Genomic DNA, 22,206 nt, shown 5'->3' on the forward strand with positions numbered 1-22,206 from the left:
CCCGCCAGTCATGAGCTGCCCCTCAGTCCAGAGGCGCCCCTCAGTCCAGAGGCGCCCCTCAGTCCAGAGGCGCCCCTCAGTCCAGAGGCGCCCCTCAGTCCAGAGGCGCCCCTCAGTCCAGTGGGGTCATTTAGGAGGCCACCAAAGCGGGGAATGACTATGGTGGAGTGGGGTCCACGTCCCCTACCCGCCCGAGCTGCCGCCGTAAGAAGGCCCACTCGGACCCTCCCCTTCTGTGTCAGGTGTTGCGGTCGGAGTCCGCACCTTTGGGGGGGGGGGGGGGGGGTACTGTCACGCCCTGGCCTTAGTCATCTTTGTTTTCTTTATTATTTTAGTTAGGTCAGGGTGTGACATGGGGGATGTAGGTGTTTTTGTCATGTCTAGGGGTTTTGTCTAGTCTAGGTGTTTGTATGTCTATGGCTGCCTAGATTGGTTCTCAATTAGAGGCAGCTGTTTATCATTGTCTCTGATTGGGAACCATATTTAGGCAGCCATATTCATTGGGTATATGGTGGGTGATTGTCTATGTGTTAGTTGCCTGTGTCTGCACTTTTCATATATAGCGTCACGTTCGTTTTGTAAGTTTGTTTAAGTGTTCTTCGTTTCATTAAATGAAATAATGTATTCGTATCACGCTGCGCCTTGGTCCTTCTCTCTTCCTCCATACGACGAACGTGACAAGTATATATTATCAGAACTGGTTTCAACATAGGATAACATTACCTGCTTCAGTTGACATTTGAAAAAGTGCTCATTACAGAATTATAACTGTTCCAAACAATCAGATCCATATGAAACCTGGCTCGAGGATGTTACTACCCTCTAAAGGTGGGAACAGGGAGGAGGGGTAGAGGGTTTGAGTCACTGGTCAGGATAAATATTTGCAGGTATTTCTCCCTCATCACAACACTAAAACATGTGAATCATTCTTTACAACTGTCAGCATTATAACTTTTGGTATCAAAGTGGGACTGTGTGTAGGGTTGACACACATTCCAAAAACACCTTCCTCTTTTAACTTCTGTATGGGTGGTCACACAAGGTCACCACTTCCCTTCTGATAAATAGAAAGGGAATTTTTAAAACTTATCTCCGCACTTGAAAAAAGGAACTACGCTCTGGGCACAGATGTCAGTTCAACATCAACATTTTGATTTACATTTGGTTGCGTTGTCAACTATTGTGAATTCAATGTGAAATCAATTAAACATTTCACCACGTCATTGGATTTAGGTTAAAAGTTAAGTGAAAAACAAAATGCCCATACGTTGATGATTTTTTCCACATTGATTCAACGTCATATTTCTGATTTTGGGGGTTGAAATGGCCTGGAAAAAACGTTGATTCAACCAGTTTTTGCCCATTGGGTAGTTACTCATTTGCCAGATAATGGGTTCAACTGACACAGGCTTTCTCAATTCATCTTTCCTCAATTCCTCACCTGTTCTATCACATTGGAGGAGGTCCAAGGTCCCTCCCCCCTCACGTGGTTAAAAGGTAACATCCTGAAGTCAGATTTGACATAATAAGCATGAAACACACCTAGAATCTCACTGCCTTTAGACTGCCAATATCTACTTATCACAAGCCGTTCCTTCATTACAAAAGGGTTCTTCGGCTTTCCCCATACGATAACTCTTTTTGGTTCCACGTAGAACTCTTTTTGGTTCCAGGTATAATCCTTATGGGTTCCATGTAAAACCCTATGGAAAGGGTTCTACCTGGAACTGGAACCAAAAGGGTTCTACCTGGAACCAAAAGGTTTCTACCTGGAACCAAAAGGTTTCTTCAAAGGGTTCTCCTATGGGGACAGCCGAAGAACCCTTTTAAGTTATTTTAAGTTAAATTAGATGGCATCTTTTTTTCTAAGCATGTAGAACAAAAGCGGTACCTGCTGCTTGCTGACTCGGTAGCCACGAACCTAGTGATTCTACTTGTAGAATTGCAATGCTTGCCAACAACTTGACATTGAGACAATCAGACAACATTTTTTCCATACATCCCCGGATAAGCCAGTCACACTTCATATGTAATGTAGGCTATGGGATAGGAGCTAGCTAAGTGCACAGACGCAATGCACACAACACTAAATACGTCCTCCAAGCTAGCTAATCACAGCAGCTAGTATTGACATAACTAAATCATAATGGATTAGCTAGTTTCCATGAAACAGCTGCCTGTGTTAGCTGCCGAGTTAGCAAAGGACACTGCACTAGCTAGGTTGTGCTAGCTAGCGAATATGCTAACCTTAACTAGCTTGCTAAACATTTGGCTATGAGCTGGCACTTGCAGTATAGAATTATGGAGAGTGAATAAAATTGTTTCTTCGTCATCTTTCTAGGTAGTTAACTGAGGCCATCTGGCTAGTATACAGGTCGCAGTTTGAAATGAGAACTTGTTCTCAAGTGGCCTACCTGGTTAAATAAAAGTGAAATAAAAATAAAATCAACAAGGGCTTTATACAAAATAGCGCAGCTAGCTTGGAATCAAGACCATAAGCAACACACACAGACATGCAATGCCAAACAACGCTACTGCCACCTTCTGGTTTGGAGTATTTTAACAAGGCTGAGGCGCTGACTGCTTCCAAGGTCTTTGCTGTGTGAACACAAAAGAGATTGACTGCCGACACTCTGTTCAGAGGTGCTAAGTGCTGTCGGCAGGCAAACGTTTGACAATCCTACTGGTGCATCTGAGCTTTTAGTGTAGAGCAGGTCTCACAGACAGTCTTGTATAATCCTGCGCTATGTAGGTTATGCAATGTATGGAATGACAGCATCCATAATGTCTGTGAGGAATGCATTGCCTATTATGAAAATAACTTCCACACACTAATAAGCGCCCCATATCAAATCAATTAATTAATCCATTGAACGCTTATGGTAAACCTAAAATGAGTTGCTCTGGGAAATGATGTTGATGTTCGATCCAGCTGCAGATTTCTTGGCAGTCTGAGGTGACTAAACATTCCACAGAGTACAGTGTACGTGAAAGATGGTCCGCAAAAGTCTTATGGGAAAAAAGTATTCTTTAGTGCCTTCTATCAACTCAATGTGCTGAGGCAAAGTAAGTGATTTCCTTTTAGCGATCACGAGGCTCCTCCTAAGGACACAAGCAAATGCCTTAATCTGATGGGAGAGTAGAGCAATTGGCCAACTCTTAAGAGGAACAAGTTAAGCCATTGTCCTCTCTGTATTAGACCGCTGCTCCTGCGTGGCGCGGCAGTCTAAGGGAGCAGCGGTCTAAGGCAATGCATTTCAGTGCTAGAGGCATCACTATAGATCCTGGTTCAATTCCAGGCTGTATCACAACCGGCCCGTGATTGGGAGTCCCATAGGGCGGAGCACAATTGGCCCTGCGTCATCTGGGTTTGGTTGGCGTAGGCGGTCATTATAAATAAGAATTTCTTCTTAAATGACTTGCCTAGTTAAATACATTAAAAAAATTACTAGATGGCTGAGGGGAAAATGACATGGGAGAAGGAAAGGTAAAGGAGATACCTAGTTAGTTGTACAACTGAATGCATTCTGTGGAAAACAAATTTCAGTTTTTAACCCAACCCCTCTGAATCAGAGGCCTTAAATTGCCTTAAATTGACATCCACTGCCTTGCTCAGGGGCAGAACAACATATTTTTACCTTGTCAGCTCTGGGATTCGATCCAGCAACCTTTCGGACACCAGTCTTTTGCTTGATGGACAATCAAGCAATGAGCAAGAGCATAAAATGATGACCCAAAGCATTCTAATCAGTCCAGTCTGGGTCTTCCTTCCCTATACTGTAGGTTTCACAGACAGAGATTAACCCCAGTCCTAAACTAAAAAGCCTATATTTTATTTTGGGGCTTAAATCGGTGTCCGGGAATCCAGCTGAAAATGTTCTGACACATCTGACGCAATCGCTTTGCGCAATTAGCCTCGAGACAAGGTTATCTCTTTATGCAGCAGCCGTTGACACTCATCGGACGATAGAAACATGATGTATACTGTGTGTAAACAGTGACACCGCTCCATTAAGATCATAATATTTACATTAGCATCAGAAAACAAACAGGGCCAGTCACCTTGAAGCAGTTTCTCACACGCTATTAAAATATTTGGCTATAGTTTCAAACCGTTGCCTCAATGGTTCGAAACATTTACATGTCAAAGAAATAGCCTTGTGATGTGAGAGAGATAACAATCCTCCATAATCAACATACATGGACGTAACCATTAACAATGGAACAAATAATTTATCTACACTACCATTGAAGAGTTGAATACACAGAATAATCATTATTGTTGATAAGCTGATAGCTGGCATCAGTGTGTATTGTGACAGTGATAGTATCCTTCACAAAAACAAAAAGAGAGCAATGGAAAGTGAGAGGAGCCTTCATGGGAAAGTGGAATGCTTTGCAACGGAAGCCCACGGGCAAGTTGGTTTGCCCTGGCACTTACAGGAGCAATGTGTTCAGTTCAGACTGCAGATTCTCCACACTTGGTTGAGTTGATAACCAAACACAATTCAATATCACTAAATATATTTTTTAAATGAGCTTGAAACCCTAGGCCTCTTGTATTGTCAATTTGTTGTTTTACTCTGGGTTGAATTGAAACGATAGCTATTGTTGAATTTGCAAATGCCCAATAGTATTGTCACATTTAATTTGCTCTGTTATTAAACCCAACCTTTGGAATGACTTCAATAGCAGCAGTGAACCTATTTAGGTTTTAAGTGGAGATATCTCAAAAACCCGTCAGTCATTCTCACTATAGCACATTGTTAATAGGCAGTGAGAAATAGCATAGCTAAGTAGGGCTGGGCTTGGTTAAAACCCTGGATGGGAAACTGAAGGGTAGATGTAGATAGATACATTTTCCAGTAGGAAGTGCTGCCCTGCTTATATATTTTTTCCTTCTGGTAAGTGGAGTCAAAGGTCTGACATTGTTTTAAAGGTAAAACTCAACATATATTATACAAGGTTTATCTCTGTTCAAATTTGGTTACCATGATGACGTAATCCTATGCCTGAAATTTTACACTCAAATCAACCGTTTACGTTGATGACTTTTTTCAAACCAATGCATTTCCCACGTAGATTCCACGTCACAATACGTTCACAAATTACGTTGAAACGTTGATTCAAACACTTTGTAGCCAATGCGCGCAGTGATGTTAACAATAAAACGGTCAAAGTTGTAGGAAATAGGGTCTGCATAGCCACATGACGCAGATACAAAAATAAAATGTGTAACTTCACTGACAAAGTTTATCAAGTTAAGTGGTTTTCAAATCCCCTACCATGACTAATCATATGCATGGTAATATAATAGGCGACTACAGTGACATTGTGACAGCCAACAATTAGCATATACTGTAGATTGCCTGCAGCCAAATAGGTTACCTGTTTTACAATAGTTAAACTAGAAAAATAAGTTTAATTCCCAAATGAATTTTATACAGAACAGCAAGTATGCTATAATTAGTGAAATAAAAGTGTTACCCACCTGGAACAAAGTGGTGGAGAGCGTGAGGAGTTAGAAGAAAGAACCGTTAAAACAAGTGGTGTGGTGTGTCCTCCTTCAGGGCTGAGTTCAGTACGAAAAAAGGTAACGCAATGTTCAATTAAACGGAAACGAAGTTTAAAAAAGGGGTTGGGGAACCCTGTTGGGGAACCCTAAATGTCACTCATTTCTTCAAGCCACACCCCGCCACACCCACCAAACGTATTCAGTCTGTTCAAGAACTCTGAAGAACGTTCCGTTCAGCAGACGCCGTTATTAAACGTTCGCTACGTTGCCTCAAACTGAACGCATCCCTCGTAAAAACGATTTTACCGCACTCCCTTTTTTGATGAAACAGGAAAGGGTGGGCGGTTAAAGGAAAAGGTGGAGTCTTTTTTCAGTCGAACTAGTTTAGACCCGTACCAATGTGCATGCTGAGACTGATCAGGACATTGATTGTCTGCCCAAACTGAGAAAATATATATATATTTTTTTTTAACATACACTCAAAAACCTGTTTAATGATCTCCTAAACTAACCCATCACTTATAGGCCACCCAATGTACCATTTATTACACCGCTTTAGGCCTACAGTCCCGTCTGAAAGCTGTGTAATAATGGCTACAATTACACTATTGACATCTTTTGACAGTTGACACCGTAGCCTACTGTAAGGGGTACAATTTAGTTATATCCTAGTGATCCTAATCACTTACAGTTAAAGCTTGGCCTTGCACACATTTTTTATAAATCGAACATGAATTTCATCATTGATTATTGGCAATTACTTATTTTATGTGGGACTTCTTTTTAAGCTCTGGATTTTAAGAGGGACTTCTCTCATTTCTGAGCCCTTGGAAGCAAGATATGTAGCTGATGACATCCTGTGGATGTTATGGATCCCTGCAGGGGGCCTTTCACCTGTAATTCCCTAAACATCTCTTCAATGCAGCTGTGAGATACAGAACTCATCATTTAGTAATATACACTTTGATTAACAATGTTCAACATTATTTGATTTAGTAGAGGTTTATTTTTATTAAATAGGCTGTACACATTTCGCAGATGTTATCGCAGGTGCAGCGAAATGCTTGTTTCTACCTCCAACAATGCGGTAATACCTAACAATACACACAAATGAAGAAGAAAATAAATATATATATGTCCGATCGTGCAGGAATATAAATGTACAGTTGTGTCAAGTTGGCTTTGGGTGGTGGACCATTCTTCATACACACGGAAATGTGTGTGACAGTTCTTGACACAAACCGTGCGCCTGGCACCTACTACCATACCCCGTAGAGACCTGTAGATGGGCATATAGTCCGTATGTATAGTCTGTGGGAGAGCTGTAGTTGTTAGCCAATTAACAGTCTTATGGCCTGGGGATAGAAGCTGTTTAGGAGTCTGTTGGTCTGAGCCTTGATGCACCGGTCCCGCCTGCAGGATGGGAGTGTAGCCGGTTTGGCTACTTTTCTGCGTTGTAGTCTGCTGTATTTGTAACGAACAGGTCTATGGACAGTAGTTGTCTTTTATTTATCTGGATTGGATGGAATACATGCAATGCACTGAATGGTGAGCTTCTCAATGCTGCACACCTAACGCGAGGAAAAGTAATGCAAGCAAGTACCTGCACGAGGGAAGTTACATTACAGACAGCCTGCTAGCATGTAAGTTAACTAACGTTAGCTAGCCTAAAATTGCACCACTTCGTAGAAAACTCTTTCAGCAGAATATTTCATCAGAAACGGTTGGCTAGCAACACAACACTATTGAAATACATTATATCACAATTATATGACGTTTTACTACTTCTAAACATTTATAACATATGCATTTACACATACCTCTCCTCAGTAGAATCAAAACATACTGAGAGGGAACTCCTGCGTCTGACTTGAAGGTACTACAGGCCAGAGCAATATACCACAGAGCAATCGATACACTCACAATCTATGGATATGAAAGCTAATGAAAGGATTTAGGTGAATTACACAAGGCAATATTAAAACTCGTTACAGGAGCATGGAGAACAGTCCAGGTCTCCTGTGGCTCGAGTCAAAAAAAAAAAGTAGATTTGTGACGCTTGATTGTGTATGTTGCACCAGACAATACATTTATGCAAGTCAAAATTGATGGATTTGGTTACATCTTGACAATGAAATAGAAATTATAGCAGGTTGAGGTTTATTGGGATGAATCTTGTCCTGGAAGCAGAGCTGAGCGGTTTGAGAGGAGTGGAAGAGAGGGCCAGGTGGCTTCTTCCCGCCCCTATAGTACAGAAACCTCCTCTGTTGATTTGCAGGTCTTCCATTCACACACACACACACACACACACACACACACACACACACACACACACACACACACACACACACACACACACACACAGAGAGATACAGCAGGGTCCTAGCAGACAAAGTCAGGATGTGACATCACTCACAGGAAGAGAAGCCAAACAACTTTTTTTCAGCTTTTTTTGTCTGCGCTGCTGTGTAGCTGGCTGCTGAGTGAAGTTGGAGCCTCAAGGTCTGTTGGTGGCTGGGAAGGAGAGAGTCTCCATAGGATCCGGAGAGGGACAGATCTGCCTGGATCGTTGTCCAGAGGGAATTAAAGGGGGCTGACCACGGAACTCTCCTTGGCCATCCAAAGACTCCCCACATCATTCCAAGCAATCCACACGGACCCCGGCCAGGTACTGTGGGGAAACTTTTCCCCTTTCTTTTTATCTCTCACGCTCTTTCTCTTTGTTCCATATGACTAGATCTTACTGAATTTGTTCCTATGCATTAGCTACTGTTTTCTCTCTCCCACATACAGTATTTTTGTAGGACCTTGAAAGAGCTATTGTTATTCTCCAGTGTCAGAAGGAAATTCCATGGAAAATCAGTAAAGTATGCAGGGTGCATAGCGGACCTGGTCCACCGTCCCACATACGTAATCAGACATGCACCAGTCTGTAACTGGAGAGGCATGAAGTCACTGAGAAGCAGTGAGGTCATAATCCAAAAAAAAGGAGGCATATCCCCTATCCCTTGGCCTATATAGACATGTATTTTATGTGCACTGTCACTGTTATTAAATGACTCTGAGGTTTACTGCCCATGACTGGTATTCACATTTGTGGGACTGCTATGGATTTAGACTTAGATACCAAAACTAAGGGAGTGTAGTGGCCATCATCAAGTCAGTTACCTATCCAGTTGTGGACCAGCTCCTTCTGTCATATGGTCATTCTCCAAGTGAATACCCAATGCCTCTAATGGAAATGATCCACTAGAGATAATAGATGTGAAGTACTGAGGAAGAGGACGATCCTGTTCACACCACACATACTGTGTAACAAACACCATACAGATGTGGAGGAAGCTGTCCAGAAGAAGAATGACAGTCATACTTTAGGCCTACTGTTCTGAGTAGTGAGAGCTGAAGCTCTTTGTCAAGTTTCTGCTACAGTCTGAGAGCAAAACTACAGTAAAATTACACTAAACCAGGTGGAATTCAACATTTCTTTGTCTCATTCTGGATTACTTTGTACAGTTCAGGCTCAGAGCACACAAATATGCTTGACTTACACTGAGTGGACAAAACATTAGGAACACCTTCATAATATTGAGTTGCATCCCCCTTTGCCCTCAGAACAGCCTCAATTAGTCGGGGCATGGACTACAATGTGTCAAAAGTGATCCACATGGATGCTGGCCCATGTTGACGCAAATGCTTCCCAGTTCCCACATTTGTGTTAAGTTGGCTGGATGTCCTTTGGATGGTGGACTATTCTTGATACACATTGAAAACTGTTGAGTGTGGAAAAACCCAGCAGCGTTGCAGTTCTTGACACACTCAAACCGGTGTGCCTGCCACCTACTACCATACCTTGTTCAAAGGCACTTCAATCTTTTGTCTTTCCCATTCACCCTCTGAATGGCGTACATACACAATCCATGTCTCAATTGTCTCAAGGCTTAAAAATCCTTCTTTAACCGTCTCTTCCCCTTCATCTACTCTGATTGAAGTGGATTTAACAGGTGACATCAATGGCATTATACTTTTCACCTGGATTCACCTGGGCAGTCTATTTCTATGTTCCTAATGTTTTGTACACTCGGTGTATATACTGTAAAAACAGAAACTGGTGCTCAGTTTAACCACACAAGCTGCACAATAACAAACCCAGGAAGTGTTGAGAGCTGCTGTATGAAACGGGACGTGGGACATAAATGCGGATATAGTCACATCACCACCAGACATTGTCATTTAGAATGGATGAAAGGAGCAACAGCAGATTCAAAACTATTCTAGAACATCACACTGTTTGTATTTTATTCAGTATGCCTTTTGAAACCATATCTGTATGACTTCTTGAGAGCTGTGATTTTGGCTTGACTTCTCAGAGCTCTCCGCATGAAACTCCGTCATGGAAACTAACTCAGTAAAGAAAAGTAAACCTTCTAAACCATGGAGCCAAGAAGCTAGATACTCAGTGGGCTACCACTGACCTGCAGTGAACTCCTTCTATAATTCAGAAAGGCAGAGTTTCTGTGTTTTGTTTGAGAGTTCTCCGTAAGATCTGATCCACAGTCAGTTCAGGACTATTAACACACCACACCACTCTTCTCTATGGCGGACATGATTGATACTCTAGGTATTCTGATGACTCATCCTCTAAATTACTCCCCTTACCTTTTTCCTCCCTCCTTTTTAGTCTGCCGTTTGGCCTATCATACTGAGATTCCAATACTGATATTAACCTTAATGATCAACAAGTAATTTAGTGTAATAAACAGGCAGGTCTGGAGGACCCACTTTTCATCCCATTGACCCCCAGATGACCAGATGATGATGACTTTCCCTCTGTGTAACATTGACTGTCTGAAAGGAAAATGTCAAACCCATTCAGGCTGTTTGATCCTTAATCAGCCCAGGACACTGCAAAATGATGTCTCTGAGACTGTTGCAGTATGTATACTGTGTTCCGGTCTGTTCATCCCTACAGCCAGCCGAGCAGCTTTCTCCATAACATCCTCAGTCAATTTGTCCATGTTCCACCTCTGTCAATATTGTATCAAATCACATTTTATTTGTCACGTACACAGTTTACAGCAGGTATAAAAGGTGCAGATCAGGTATCATGTCAATAGTAAAGGTGCTAAACAACTCAAGGTGCTGCATTTGAATTGATTTTCTCCATTGGAGTCATATGGCCAGTTAGAGTAAATGTTTCTGTTGAGCGTGTGGATAGAAGATACGTCTGAATGTCTCACGTACAGATTACTTAAAGAACAGCTGACTTCCCAGTACTACCCAAAATGTCTTAGTGAAGTGCACCATGCCATTAATTCAGTCAAATACCCTTGATTATATCCCTCTGATCGGATTTCAGTATTAGATCATGCTGGAATCAATGAAATTAATTAAATGTTATTTTTGTGTCAAATCACCAGTTGGCAACCCATCCCTTATGGGATTAATTGGCACATAAACAAACATTACAATAATTCACTATGGTAATTAAATTATCATTCTTCTGGTGTTCTCTGCTTTGCGTATCACATTAAGAGTGAAAAAAAAGGTAAAAATCAATACATAATAGTAAATAAGATTATCCAAACTATAATTACATCCCTAGAGCAGTAAAATAATTATTGAGATAAACTTTTGTTATTGACCAAATACTTATTTTCCACCATAATTTGCAAATAAATTCATTACAAATCCTACAATGTGATTTTCTGGATTATTTTTTCTCATTTTGTCTGTCATAGTTGAAGTGTACCTATGATGAAAATTACAGGCCTCTCTCATCTTTTTAAGTGGGAGAACTTGCACAATTGGTGGCTGACTAAATACTTTTTTGCCCCACTGTACATACATAACTTTTGACCACAGCCCTTTATACAGTTGAAGTCGGAAGTTTACATACACTTAGGTTGGAGTCATTAAAACTCGTTTTTCAACCACTCCACAAGTTTATTGTTAACAAACTATAGTTTTGGCAAGTCGGTTAGGACATCTACTTTTTGCATGACACAAGTCATTTTTCCAACAATTATTTACAGACAGATTATTTCACTTATAATTCACTGAATCACAATTCTAGTGGGTCAGACGTTTACATACACTAAGTTGACTGTGCCTTTAAACAGCTTGGAAAATTCCAGAAAATTATGTCATGGCTTTAGAAGCTTCTGATAGGCTAATTGACATAATTTGAGTCAATTGGAGGTGTACCTGTGGATGTATTTCAAGGCCTACCTTCAAACTCAGTGCCTCTTTGCTTGACATCATGGGAAAATTTTAAAAAATCAGCCAAGCCCTCAGAAAAAAATTGTAGACCTCCACAAGTCTGGTTCATCCTTGGGAGCAATTTTCAAACGCCTGAAGGTACCACGTTCATCTGTACAAAAAATAGTACGCAAGTATAAACACCATGGGACCACGCAGCCGTCATGCCGCTCAGGAAGGAGACGCTTTCTGTCTCCTAGAGATGAACATACTTTGGTGCAAAAAGTGCAAATCAATCCCAGAACAACAGCAAAGGACCTTGTGAAGATGCTGGAGATAACAGGTACAAAAGTATCTATATCCACAGTAAAACGAGTCCTATATCGACATAACGTGAAAGGCCGCTCAGCAAGGAAGAAGCCACTGCTCTAAAACCGCCATAAAAAATCCAGACTGTGGTTTGCAACTGCACATGGGGACAAAGATAATTCTTTTTGGAGCAATGTCCTCTGGTCTGATGAAACAAAAATAGAACTGTTTGGCCATAATGACCATCGTTATGTTTGGAGGAAAAAGACGAAGAACACCATCCCAACTGTGAAGCACGGGGGTGGCAGCATCATGTGGTGGGGGTGTTCATCCACAATAAGTTGGGTGAATTTTGGCCCATTCCTCCTGACAGAGCTGGTGTAACTGAGTCAGGTTTGTAGGCCTCCTTGTTCGCACAGACTTTTTCAGTTCTGCCCACACATTTTCTATGGGATTGAGGTCAGGGCTTTGTGATGGCCACTCCAATACCTTGACTGTGTTGTCCTTAAGCCATTTTTCCACAACTATGGAAGTATCCTTGGGGTCATTATCCATTTGGAAGACCCATTTGTTACCAAGCTTTAACTTACTGTCTGATGTCGTGAGATGTTGCTTCAATATATCCACAACTTTCCTACCTCATGATGCCATCTATTTAGTGAAGTGCACCAGTCCCTCCTGCAGGAAAGCACCCCCACAACATGATGCTGCCACCCCTGTATTTCACAGTTGGGATGGTGTTCTTCAGCTTGCAAGCATCCCTCTTTTTCCTCCAAACATAACGATGGTCATTATGGCCAAACAGTTCTATTTTTCTAGTTCTATTCTATTTTTGTTTTATCCAACCAGAGGACATTTCTCCAAAAAGTAAGGCCTTGAAATACATCTTCAGGTACACCTCCAATTGACTCAAATTATGTCAATTAGCCTATCAGAAGCTTCTAAAGCCATGACATAATTTTCTGGAATTTTCCAAGCTGTTTAAAGGCACAGTCAACTTAGTGTATGTACACTTCTGACCCACTGGAATTGTGATACAGTGAATTATAAGTGAAAACATCTGTCTGTAAACAATTGTTAGAAAAATGACAAAATAGATGTCCTAATCGACTTGCCAAAAAGATAGTTTGCCAACAAGAAATTTGTGGAGTGGTTGAAAAATGAGTTTTGATGACTCCAACGTAAGTGTATGTAAACTACTGACTTCAACTGTACATACATACATACATACATACATACATACATACATACATACATACATACATACATACATACATACATACATACATACATACATAAAAGGACCTATTTCAAGGGCCAGATGGTTGTCAGTATTGTAACCTTCAACTTATTTTACATAGCAGCCACCAGAAATGAATGCCGCAAATGGATTCTTGTACACTCCACTGTTGGTTTGTCCTCATATTTGGGGTCATATTTTATATTCAGAGCAGTTCCACAATCACAACATGCTTTGCTTATCAAGTCCTTCAAGCTATTTCCTTTGTAAACAAGCTGACAATACTGTTTATTATTTGCTGATTTAGTTTGCTGATTTCTATCATGTTGCCTAATTTGCAGGCATGATAGTATTGTGGTACTTTGTTTGCAGGCATGATATAATGGGGGTAGAAGCCTTTCTAACTTCTCATGACCTTTCTTGTTGTTTTCTCTATTTTTCAGAGAAATGTCCCTGCATTCCCAACCGTCCCCAATGTAGAGGTCACTGCCCTCAGAACTCCTCAGAGAACACCTTAACCTGAACAAACTTATGTTCGTGAAACCTGTCCAATCACCTCTCAGGAACCCCCTCCCCCCGCCCCACACACACACACACACACACACTGTCCATTAGGCCCACACATCAACATAGAGTCCACCATTAAGACAATGGCGCTCTGTCTCGGACAAGTCTTCAGCAAAGACAAAACGTTCAGGCCTCGGAAGCGCTTCGAGCCTGGGACCCAGCGCTTTGAACTATACAAGAAGGCCCAGGCCTCTCTGAAGTCCGGCCTGGACCTGAGGAAAGTGGTCCAGCTTCCTGAAGGAGAGAACATCAATGACTGGATCGCCGTGCATGTGGTGGACTTCTTCAACCGCATCAACCTAATCTACGGCACGGTCAGCGAGTTCTGCACCGAGCGCACCTGCCCCATCATGTCTGGGGGCCTGCGCTATGAGTACCGGTGGCAGGACGGAGACGACTACAAGAAGCCCACCAAGCTGCCTGCCTTGAAGTACATGAACCTGCTGATGGACTGGATTGAGACCAACATCAACAATGAGGACATCTTCCCCACAAGAGTAGGTGTGTGAGGACCTCATACTAAACCCTGAGGGACTCCTCTGTAGGGGGACTGTCTTTGAAGTTAGAGTTGAATCTATGGGGTGTGTGACCATGGAAGCTACTAGCTATATAATGGTGCTTCAGGGTGCAAAAGTATATTGATGTTCAGGAGACATTCTCAGCTGTAATGGTCCTATAGAAAGTCAATGTACAGAACATTTTACAGCAGTAATTAAAATGAAAGCTCTTTGATGTGGATGATAGTGAATGCATCTGTGATGTTGCATCATACTCCACCTTCTCTGACAATACCTTTAATGTATCTAGAAAGGTTCAAGGATAGGTTAATTATACAATGAGGGTGGCATTTAGAAGAAATTGAATGGGGTACTCTGAGTCTATTGTTCATTGTTAAAGGGTTGTCATCAACCTCTGTTTGGGGAGGGAGATTATCTAATCCAGTGGTTCCCCTTCAAACCTCCAGCTTCGTACCCCCTCTAGCACCAGAGTCAGCCTGCCACACACACACTATACGATACATTTATTAAACATAAGAGTGAGTGTGAGTTTTTGTCACAACCCGGCTCGTGGGAAGTGACTCTTATAGGACCAGGGCACAAATAATAATATTATAATATTCAATAATTTTGCTCTTTATATAACCATCTTACATATAAAACCTTATTGTTCATCGAAAATTGTGAATAACTCACCACAGGTTAATGAGAAAGGTGTGCTTGAAAGGATGCACATAACTCTGCAGTGTTGGGTTGTATTGGGGAGAGTCTCAGTCTTAAATCATTTTCCACACACAGTCTGTGCTTGTATTTAGTTTTCATGCTAGTGAGGGCCGAGAATCCACTCTCACATAGGTACGTGGTTGCAAAGGGCATCAGTGTCTTTACAGCGAGATTTGCCAACGCAGGATACTCTGAGCGCAGCCCAATCCAGAAATCTGGCAGTGGCTTCTGATTCAATTTTCACAGAACTGCTTGTTGCTATTTCGATGAGGCTCTCTTGTTCAGATATTGGTAAGTGGACTGGAAGTAGGGCATAAAAGGGATAACAAATCCAGTTGTTTGTGTTATCCATTTCGGGAAAGTGCCTGTGTAATTGCGCACCCAACTCACTCAGGTGCATCGCTATATCACATTTGACATTGTCTGTAAGCTTGAGTTAATTTGCACACAAAAAATCATACAATGATGGGAAGACCTATCTGTGGTCCTTGTTAATGCAGACAGAGAAGAGCTCCAACTTCTTAATCATATCCTCAATTTTGTCCCGCACATTGAATATAGTTGCGGAGAGTCCCTGTAATCTTAGATTCAGATCATTCAGACGAGAACATCAGCCAGATAGGCCAGTCGTGTGAAAAACTTGTCATCATGCAAGCGGTCAGACAAGTTAAAATGATGGTCAGTAAAGGAAACTTTAAGCTCCTCTCTCAATTAAAAAAACGTGTCAATTACTTTGCCCCTTGATAACCAGTGCACTTCTTTCTGTATGTTGTAAAAGCGTTACATGGTCGCAGCCCATATCATTGCATAGTGCAGAAAATACACGAGAGTTCAGGGGCCTTGCTATATCCCTGTCCCATTAGGCTAGGCTATGCTAGTCAGCTTTTTTGATGAGGATGCTCCCAGATCCGGGATGGGTATGAGGTAAAGGTTAACAAAGTTAACCATTTTCACTGTTGTGTCCAAAACGGCTTTCAAGTTGTCAGGCATTCCCTTGCCAGCAAGAGCCTCTCGGTGGATGCTGCAGTGTACCCAAGTGGCGTCGGGAGCAAATGCTTGTATGCGCGTTACCACTCCACTATGTCTCCCTGTCGTGGCTTTTGCGCCATCAGTACAGATACCAACACATCTTGACCAACAAATTCCATTTGATGTCACAAAGTTGTCCAGTACTTTAAAAATATCCTCTCCTGTTGTCCTGGTTTCCAGTGGTTTGCAGAAAAGGATGTCTTCCTTAATTGACCCCCCATAAACGTAACGGACATATACAAGGAGCTGTGCCAGGCCCACCACGTCTGTTGACTCATCCAGCTGTAAAGCATAGAATTCACTGACTTGTATGCGAAGCAGTAATTGTTTCAAAACATCTCCTGCCATGTCATTGATGCGTCGTGAAACCGTGTTGTTTGATGAAGGCATTGTCTGTATAGTTTTTTGGGCCTTTTCCCCCAGCATTGTCCCAGCAGGAAGAATTAAGTCCTCCACAATAGTATAAGGCTTGCCTGTCCTAGCCACTCAGTAGCTCACCATATAAGGCGCTTATAGACCCTTCTTATTAATGGTATCTGTTGCTTTTATACATGTCTTACTACTCGAAAGTCGTCTTAATTCTTGCTTAAAAAAGTCCTGTGGCTTAATTTTCAAATTGGCATGTTTTGTTTCTAAATGTCTGCGGAAGAGTGAAGGTTTCATCGAGTTGTGAGATAGTACTTTTGCACATATAGGACACTGTGGCTGAGGGAAAGGCACTACTCCCAATATATGTGAACCCCAAATCAATGTAGTTCTCATCATATTTGCGCCTCTTCGATGGTCCAACGTCCCTGTTTGTTGTTCGGTGCTTTTCCGGGTAAGGGGGCAGTAGCTCTACGGCTGCATCAGATTCACAACTGTCAGTGTCCATGCTAGCTGGGCTAACAACAAATGTAGTTACTGATGCTAGCATTGGATGTGCTCGTGGAAGCAGAATAACTTGTGTCATCGACAGGTGCAGGTGTCGTACTGCTGGTAGTAGCAGTACTACCAGTAGAGCTGGTACTGTATGTGTCTCTATGGGCCTTACTTTTTTTAACCATTTATCCATTTCCGAGCAAACTGAATGAGCAGCAGCTACATATGGAACGTTAGTGGAATTCCTGCGAGAGAGCAATGTTAATGTGATTGGATGTTAATTATTTGACTAAGCTACCTGTATTTGACATTGTGTAGTTATTTTGCTGAAAACTAGATGGTTGAATTTTTTTAAATTGGCAGTGAAATGAGGCTACTCAGGCGAGGGGAAAAAAAACTCACCCAAATGTATAGCCCCAAAGGGTTGCACATTTCAGTAACTTTCCCCAGATTCCTCCATCCAGGATTTGAAAATGTGAAGAATTACTATTGTTTAAAAAAAATGTGAATGACATTTTTGTTTGACGTACCCCTGACGGTATTGCGCGTACCCTAGTTTGGGAATACCTGATGTAATGGATACTGATGTCCAGTGTGTGGGTTTAAATGATCTTCAATGGAAACTCATGTGATTTGTGTTTTAATCCTAGTTTAAAAAAAAAAAGCAATTATCGAAAAATAATAGAACATAATTATGGAACATAATGATATTCTGAAAGTTACAAACAGGTTTTCATTCATGCATCCAGGGATGGTCTATAAAAGGAATTTAATGGGGTTGCAAAGGCTCAATGCTTAATTATAAGGTAACTAACTGTCCAGTGTTCCTCCTCATTGACTGCTCTATCCTTCTTGTTGTAGGTGTTCCTTTCCCTAAGAACTTCCAGCAGGTGTGTAAGAAGATTCTGAGCCGTCTTTTCCGGGTCTTTGTGCATGTCTACATCCACCACTTTGACAGCATCTGCAGCATGGGCGCCGAGGCTCACATCAATACCTGTTACAAACACTACTACTACTTCATCTCTGAGTTCAGCCTCATCGAGCACTCAGAACTGGAGCCCCTGGTGAGAGAGGAGGTGTGGTGGTGAGTAGGGTTGCACATTTCGGTAACTTTCCCAAAATTCCCTTTTTTTTTTCTCAAATCCTGGTTGGAAGATTCCTCCATCCAGGATTTCTGGAAAACCAGCAAATTTGGTGAAAGTCACCTGAATTTTGCAACCCTAGGGGTGAGCTTAGGATATTAACTCTGTTACACTTGGATGGGAGGTTTTTATTAATATACGTACAGTGCATTCGGAAAGTATTCAGACCCCTTTTTCCACATTTTGTTACGTTGCAGCCTTATTCTAAAATGGATTACATTTTTATTTTTCCTCATCATTCTACACAAAATACCCCATAATGTCAAAGCAAAAACAGGTTGTAGAAATTTTTGTAAATGTATAAAAAATAAAACACTGAAATATTACATTTACATAAGTATTCATATACTCAGTACTTTGTTGAAACACCTTTGGCAGCGATTACAGCCTCGAGTCTTCTTGGGTATGACGTTAAAAGCTTGGTACACCTTTATTTGGGGAGTTTCTCCCATTCTTCTCTGCAGATCCTCTCAAGCTCTGTCAGGTTGGATGGGGAGTGTCACTGCACAGCTATTTTCAGGTCTCTCCAGAGATGTTCGATCGGGTTCAAGTCCGGGCTCTAGCTAGGCCCCTCAAGGACATTCAGAGACTTGTCCTGCATCCACTCCTGCGTTGTCTTGGCTGTGTGCTTAGTGTCGTTGTCCTGTTGGAAGGTGAACCTTCGCCTTATTCTGAGGTACTGGGTGCTCTGGAGCAGGTTTTCATGACGGATCTCTGTCTGTACTTTGCAACGTTCATCTTTCCCTCGATCCTGACTAGTCTTCCAGTCCCTTCCGCTGAAAAACATCCCCACAGCATGGTGCTGCCACCACCATGTTTCATTGTAGGGATGGTGCCAGGTTTCCTCCAGACATGACACTTGGCATTCAGGCGAAAGAGTTCAATCTTGGTTTCATCAGACCAGAGAATCTTGTTTCTCATGGTCTGAGAGTCCTCTAGGTGCCTTTAGGCAAACTCCAAGCGGGCTGTCATGTGCCTTTTACTGAGGAGTGGATTCCGTCTGGCCACTCTACCATAAAGACCTGATTTGGTTTGGATTGAGTGCTGCAGAGGTGGTGGTCCTTCTGGAAGGTTCTCCCATCCCCACGGAGGATCTCTGGAGCTCTGCCAGAGTGACCATCGGGTTCTTGGTCACCTCCCTGTCCAAGGCCCTTCTCCCCTGATTGCTCAGTTTGGCCGGGCGGCCAGCTCTAGGAAGAGTCTTGGTGGTTCCAAACTACTTCCATTTAAGAGTGATGGAGGCCACTGTGTTCTTGGGGACCTTCAATGCTGCAGAAATATTTTGGTATCCTTTCCCAGATCTGTGCCTCGACACAATCCTGTCTCGGAGCTCTACGACCAACTCCTTCGAGCTCATTGCTTGGTTTTTACTCTGACAAGAACTGTCAACTGTGGGACCTTTATATAGACTGGTGTGTGCCTTTCCCAAGCATGTCCAATCTATAGAATTTACCACAGGTGGACTCCAATCAAGTTGTAGAAACATCTCAATGATGATCAATGGAAACAGGATGCACCTGAGCTCAATTTGGTGTCTCATAGCAAATGGTCTGAATACTTATGTAAAAAAGGTATTTCTTTTTTTTTTCTTTTTTTTTTATACATATGCAAACCTTTCTAAAAACCTGTTTTCACTTTGTCATTATGGGGCTATTTGTGTAGATTGATGAGAGAAAAAAATATTTAATACATTTTAGAATGAGGCTGTAACATAACCAAATGTGGAATAAGGGAAGGTGTCTGAATACTTTCCGAATGCAGTGTAGTGCAGGGGGTGTCTGGATATTCATTTATGAAGGAATATCCTTCACATACTGTAGTGCAGTCATTCAGACTTAGATGGTCTAATTTTGCTGTAGTTCAATGAAGGAGGAGCTTTACTGTCATAAAACAGAAGCAGTGGATTGTCACCGTTATTTCACACCACAAGTGTGTCTGCTCAAACCACAACCTGGGCGATTATACAGAATCACTCTCTGGGCATAGAACATAATGACTAAATCACAGTCTAGTATAAGATAAGTATATAATAGCTGTTTGTCTTTAATTGTTCCCTTTGCCACAGTCATTGGAATTAGTGATGCACTACTTATTTCCCAAATTTGAATCATAAAAGAAAATTGTTAGTCTTTGTAAAAAAAAAAATTTAAAGTCTGGTTTGGTTTATATAACCATTATAAGTGAAATTGCAGTCTAGTCAGCCATACATAAGAATGATGTCACTTTCAAGTTGTTTTCTTTAGTGCAGCACTTCATTACATCTGAACCGATGAAGGTAGGAGCTCTGAGGTATACAATAAAAGTCCTCTGTTATCATCATTATGAAGTACAGATTCTACTTATAAATAACAATGAGACATTATGTCAACAATGCAATATGAGGGGAAATCAACCTTGTTAACATAAGACAGTGTGATGGATTGAGCATTTAGCTTTTCTGCTTTTGGTTGACTATAAGTCATCTGTTTTGCGAGTGGAAACAGCCGAATGAGTTCTCCTCAGATTATGGCTTTAGCCTATCCGTTAGGAAGTGATTTTAGCATCATCATACAGCATGTCAGCATAGGCATGTAGTTCTGTCTGTCACCTCAAATTAACAGGGCAATCTGGGATTGGTACATCCATTTTTGGACTTCATGATAGACAGTGATTCTTGGAGAATATGTCTTACCAAAACAGGGATGAGTGAACGCTTTGTTTTTGTTTTTTTCCAGATGGCCCTTTAATCGTAGGCCTGTTCAATGAGAAAGCTTTGTAATAACCATTCCTATGTCTTGTTTCTGCAGCAAGGTAGGCATATAATGCAATTATTTGTCAATATCATGTTAATCCACCAACTCTACTTTCTCTTCTCTACCCTCAGAGGGCAATGACAGAGAAGATCTGTAACTAAACCACTTGGAAAATGGAGTTTACATCATTTCAGCATTCCCTGTGGCCTTCAAGAGACCCACAGCTTCAATACAACCAAACAGTCAAACTAAAGGAATGGATTTTGAGTGGATTTGAAGAACTAAAGTGTTATCCATCCCAAGCATTACAACGTTTGTTCATAAAGTGACATTTTCAGCCAATAGTCTATATGTTTTATGAAAAAGGACTGTTCTGCTTCCTATAGTGCTGTGACATGATGTAGCACTCCAGTCTTCTGAGCTTTATTGTAATTTTAGTCATTTTTAGTAATAACTATTCTAGCTCTGTTTTATTAAGCATGTATAGTTCTTGACATCATCAACTTTGGACATGTTTGCGGCTTTGAGGTGTTTGAGACATTTTGTAATGGATGGAAGGTCACAACCATAGAGATAGATAGAGGACTCATCTTTATATCTGTGCAATTATAGAGTCTGTGACAGCATGGGCATTGAGGCATGGGCATTGACAGCATGGGCATCTCCATTTTGAAGTAGTACATTTTCTTCTTCGCAATTGGGTGATTCCTCCTGATGACCTGATTGGACATAACTCCAACAGGGCCACCAAGAGGGATCAACCAATGAAGTTGGAAGTCCAGCCCAGTTGACCCCATTAAAATGGTGGAAGCTCTCAATAGAGCTGCCCATGCTAATACGGGCTTTTGGCCACTAGAGGCCTCTATCATTCTCTATGGTCACAACACAAGACCTGTCTCCAGTGTTTTGCATTTTTGTGACAAATATGTGTTGAATGTGTCCTAGCCAGACAACTTGAAAAACATACATTGTGTGATGTGTCCAGGGATGTACAGAATGACAAGTATGGACTCATACTGTGAATTACTGACTTCATTTTAATTTACACAAAACCAGTTTAAACCTTACTCTGTGAGACTGATCTGATGTGTAACTGATTCAATTTCCAAGTATTAAGAGCCTCTTTTACCCTTCCTGGCCTCTCCTGTTGAGTTAATTGTGTTCATTTTTGAGGAAAATTATTCATCTTAAAATACTCATGACTCATTAATATAACTTGCACTACAAATATATTTTATTTAACCTTTATTTAACTTAAATAGGACGCCCTAGACTATAATTTAACCTACCTTGTATATTTTCCATGAATGAGGGTGCTGTCATACACCAGAAATTCCCTATTATGAAATAGGGGAAGTTGTTTTGCAATACCTGACGTCCTAGTGGCTTATTT

The 22,206-nt window shown here is 41.4% G+C and overlaps 2 protein-coding genes across 2 annotated transcripts in view; one reads left to right on the forward strand and one right to left on the reverse strand.

Moving 5' to 3' along the window:
- Positions 1 to 5,561, reverse strand: part of elovl1b (ELOVL fatty acid elongase 1b) — a 29,374-nt gene extending 23,813 nt beyond the window's left edge. Inside the window, exon 1 of the mRNA XM_039000829.1 lies at positions 5,492 to 5,561. The gene's annotated coding sequence lies outside the window, so the exon portion shown is untranslated. The remainder of the gene's footprint in view (positions 1 to 5,491) is intronic.
- Positions 5,562 to 8,004: 2,443 nt separating this feature from the next.
- mob3c (MOB kinase activator 3C) lies at positions 8,005 to 22,155 on the forward strand. Its single transcript, XM_039000832.1, has 4 exons — positions 8,005 to 8,183; positions 13,706 to 14,330; positions 17,801 to 18,003; positions 20,945 to 22,155. Exons 2-4 carry the CDS (start codon positions 13,913 to 13,915, stop codon positions 20,972 to 20,974), a joined length of 651 nt encoding a protein of 216 aa, XP_038856760.1. The 5' UTR covers positions 8,005 to 8,183; positions 13,706 to 13,912; the 3' UTR covers positions 20,975 to 22,155.
- The last annotated feature ends 51 nt before the right edge of the window (positions 22,156 to 22,206 follow it).

The sequence above is a fragment of the Salvelinus namaycush genome, chromosome 9 (assembly GCF_016432855.1).
Source record: "Salvelinus namaycush isolate Seneca chromosome 9, SaNama_1.0, whole genome shotgun sequence".
Taxonomy (NCBI): Eukaryota; Metazoa; Chordata; class Actinopteri; order Salmoniformes; family Salmonidae; genus Salvelinus; species Salvelinus namaycush.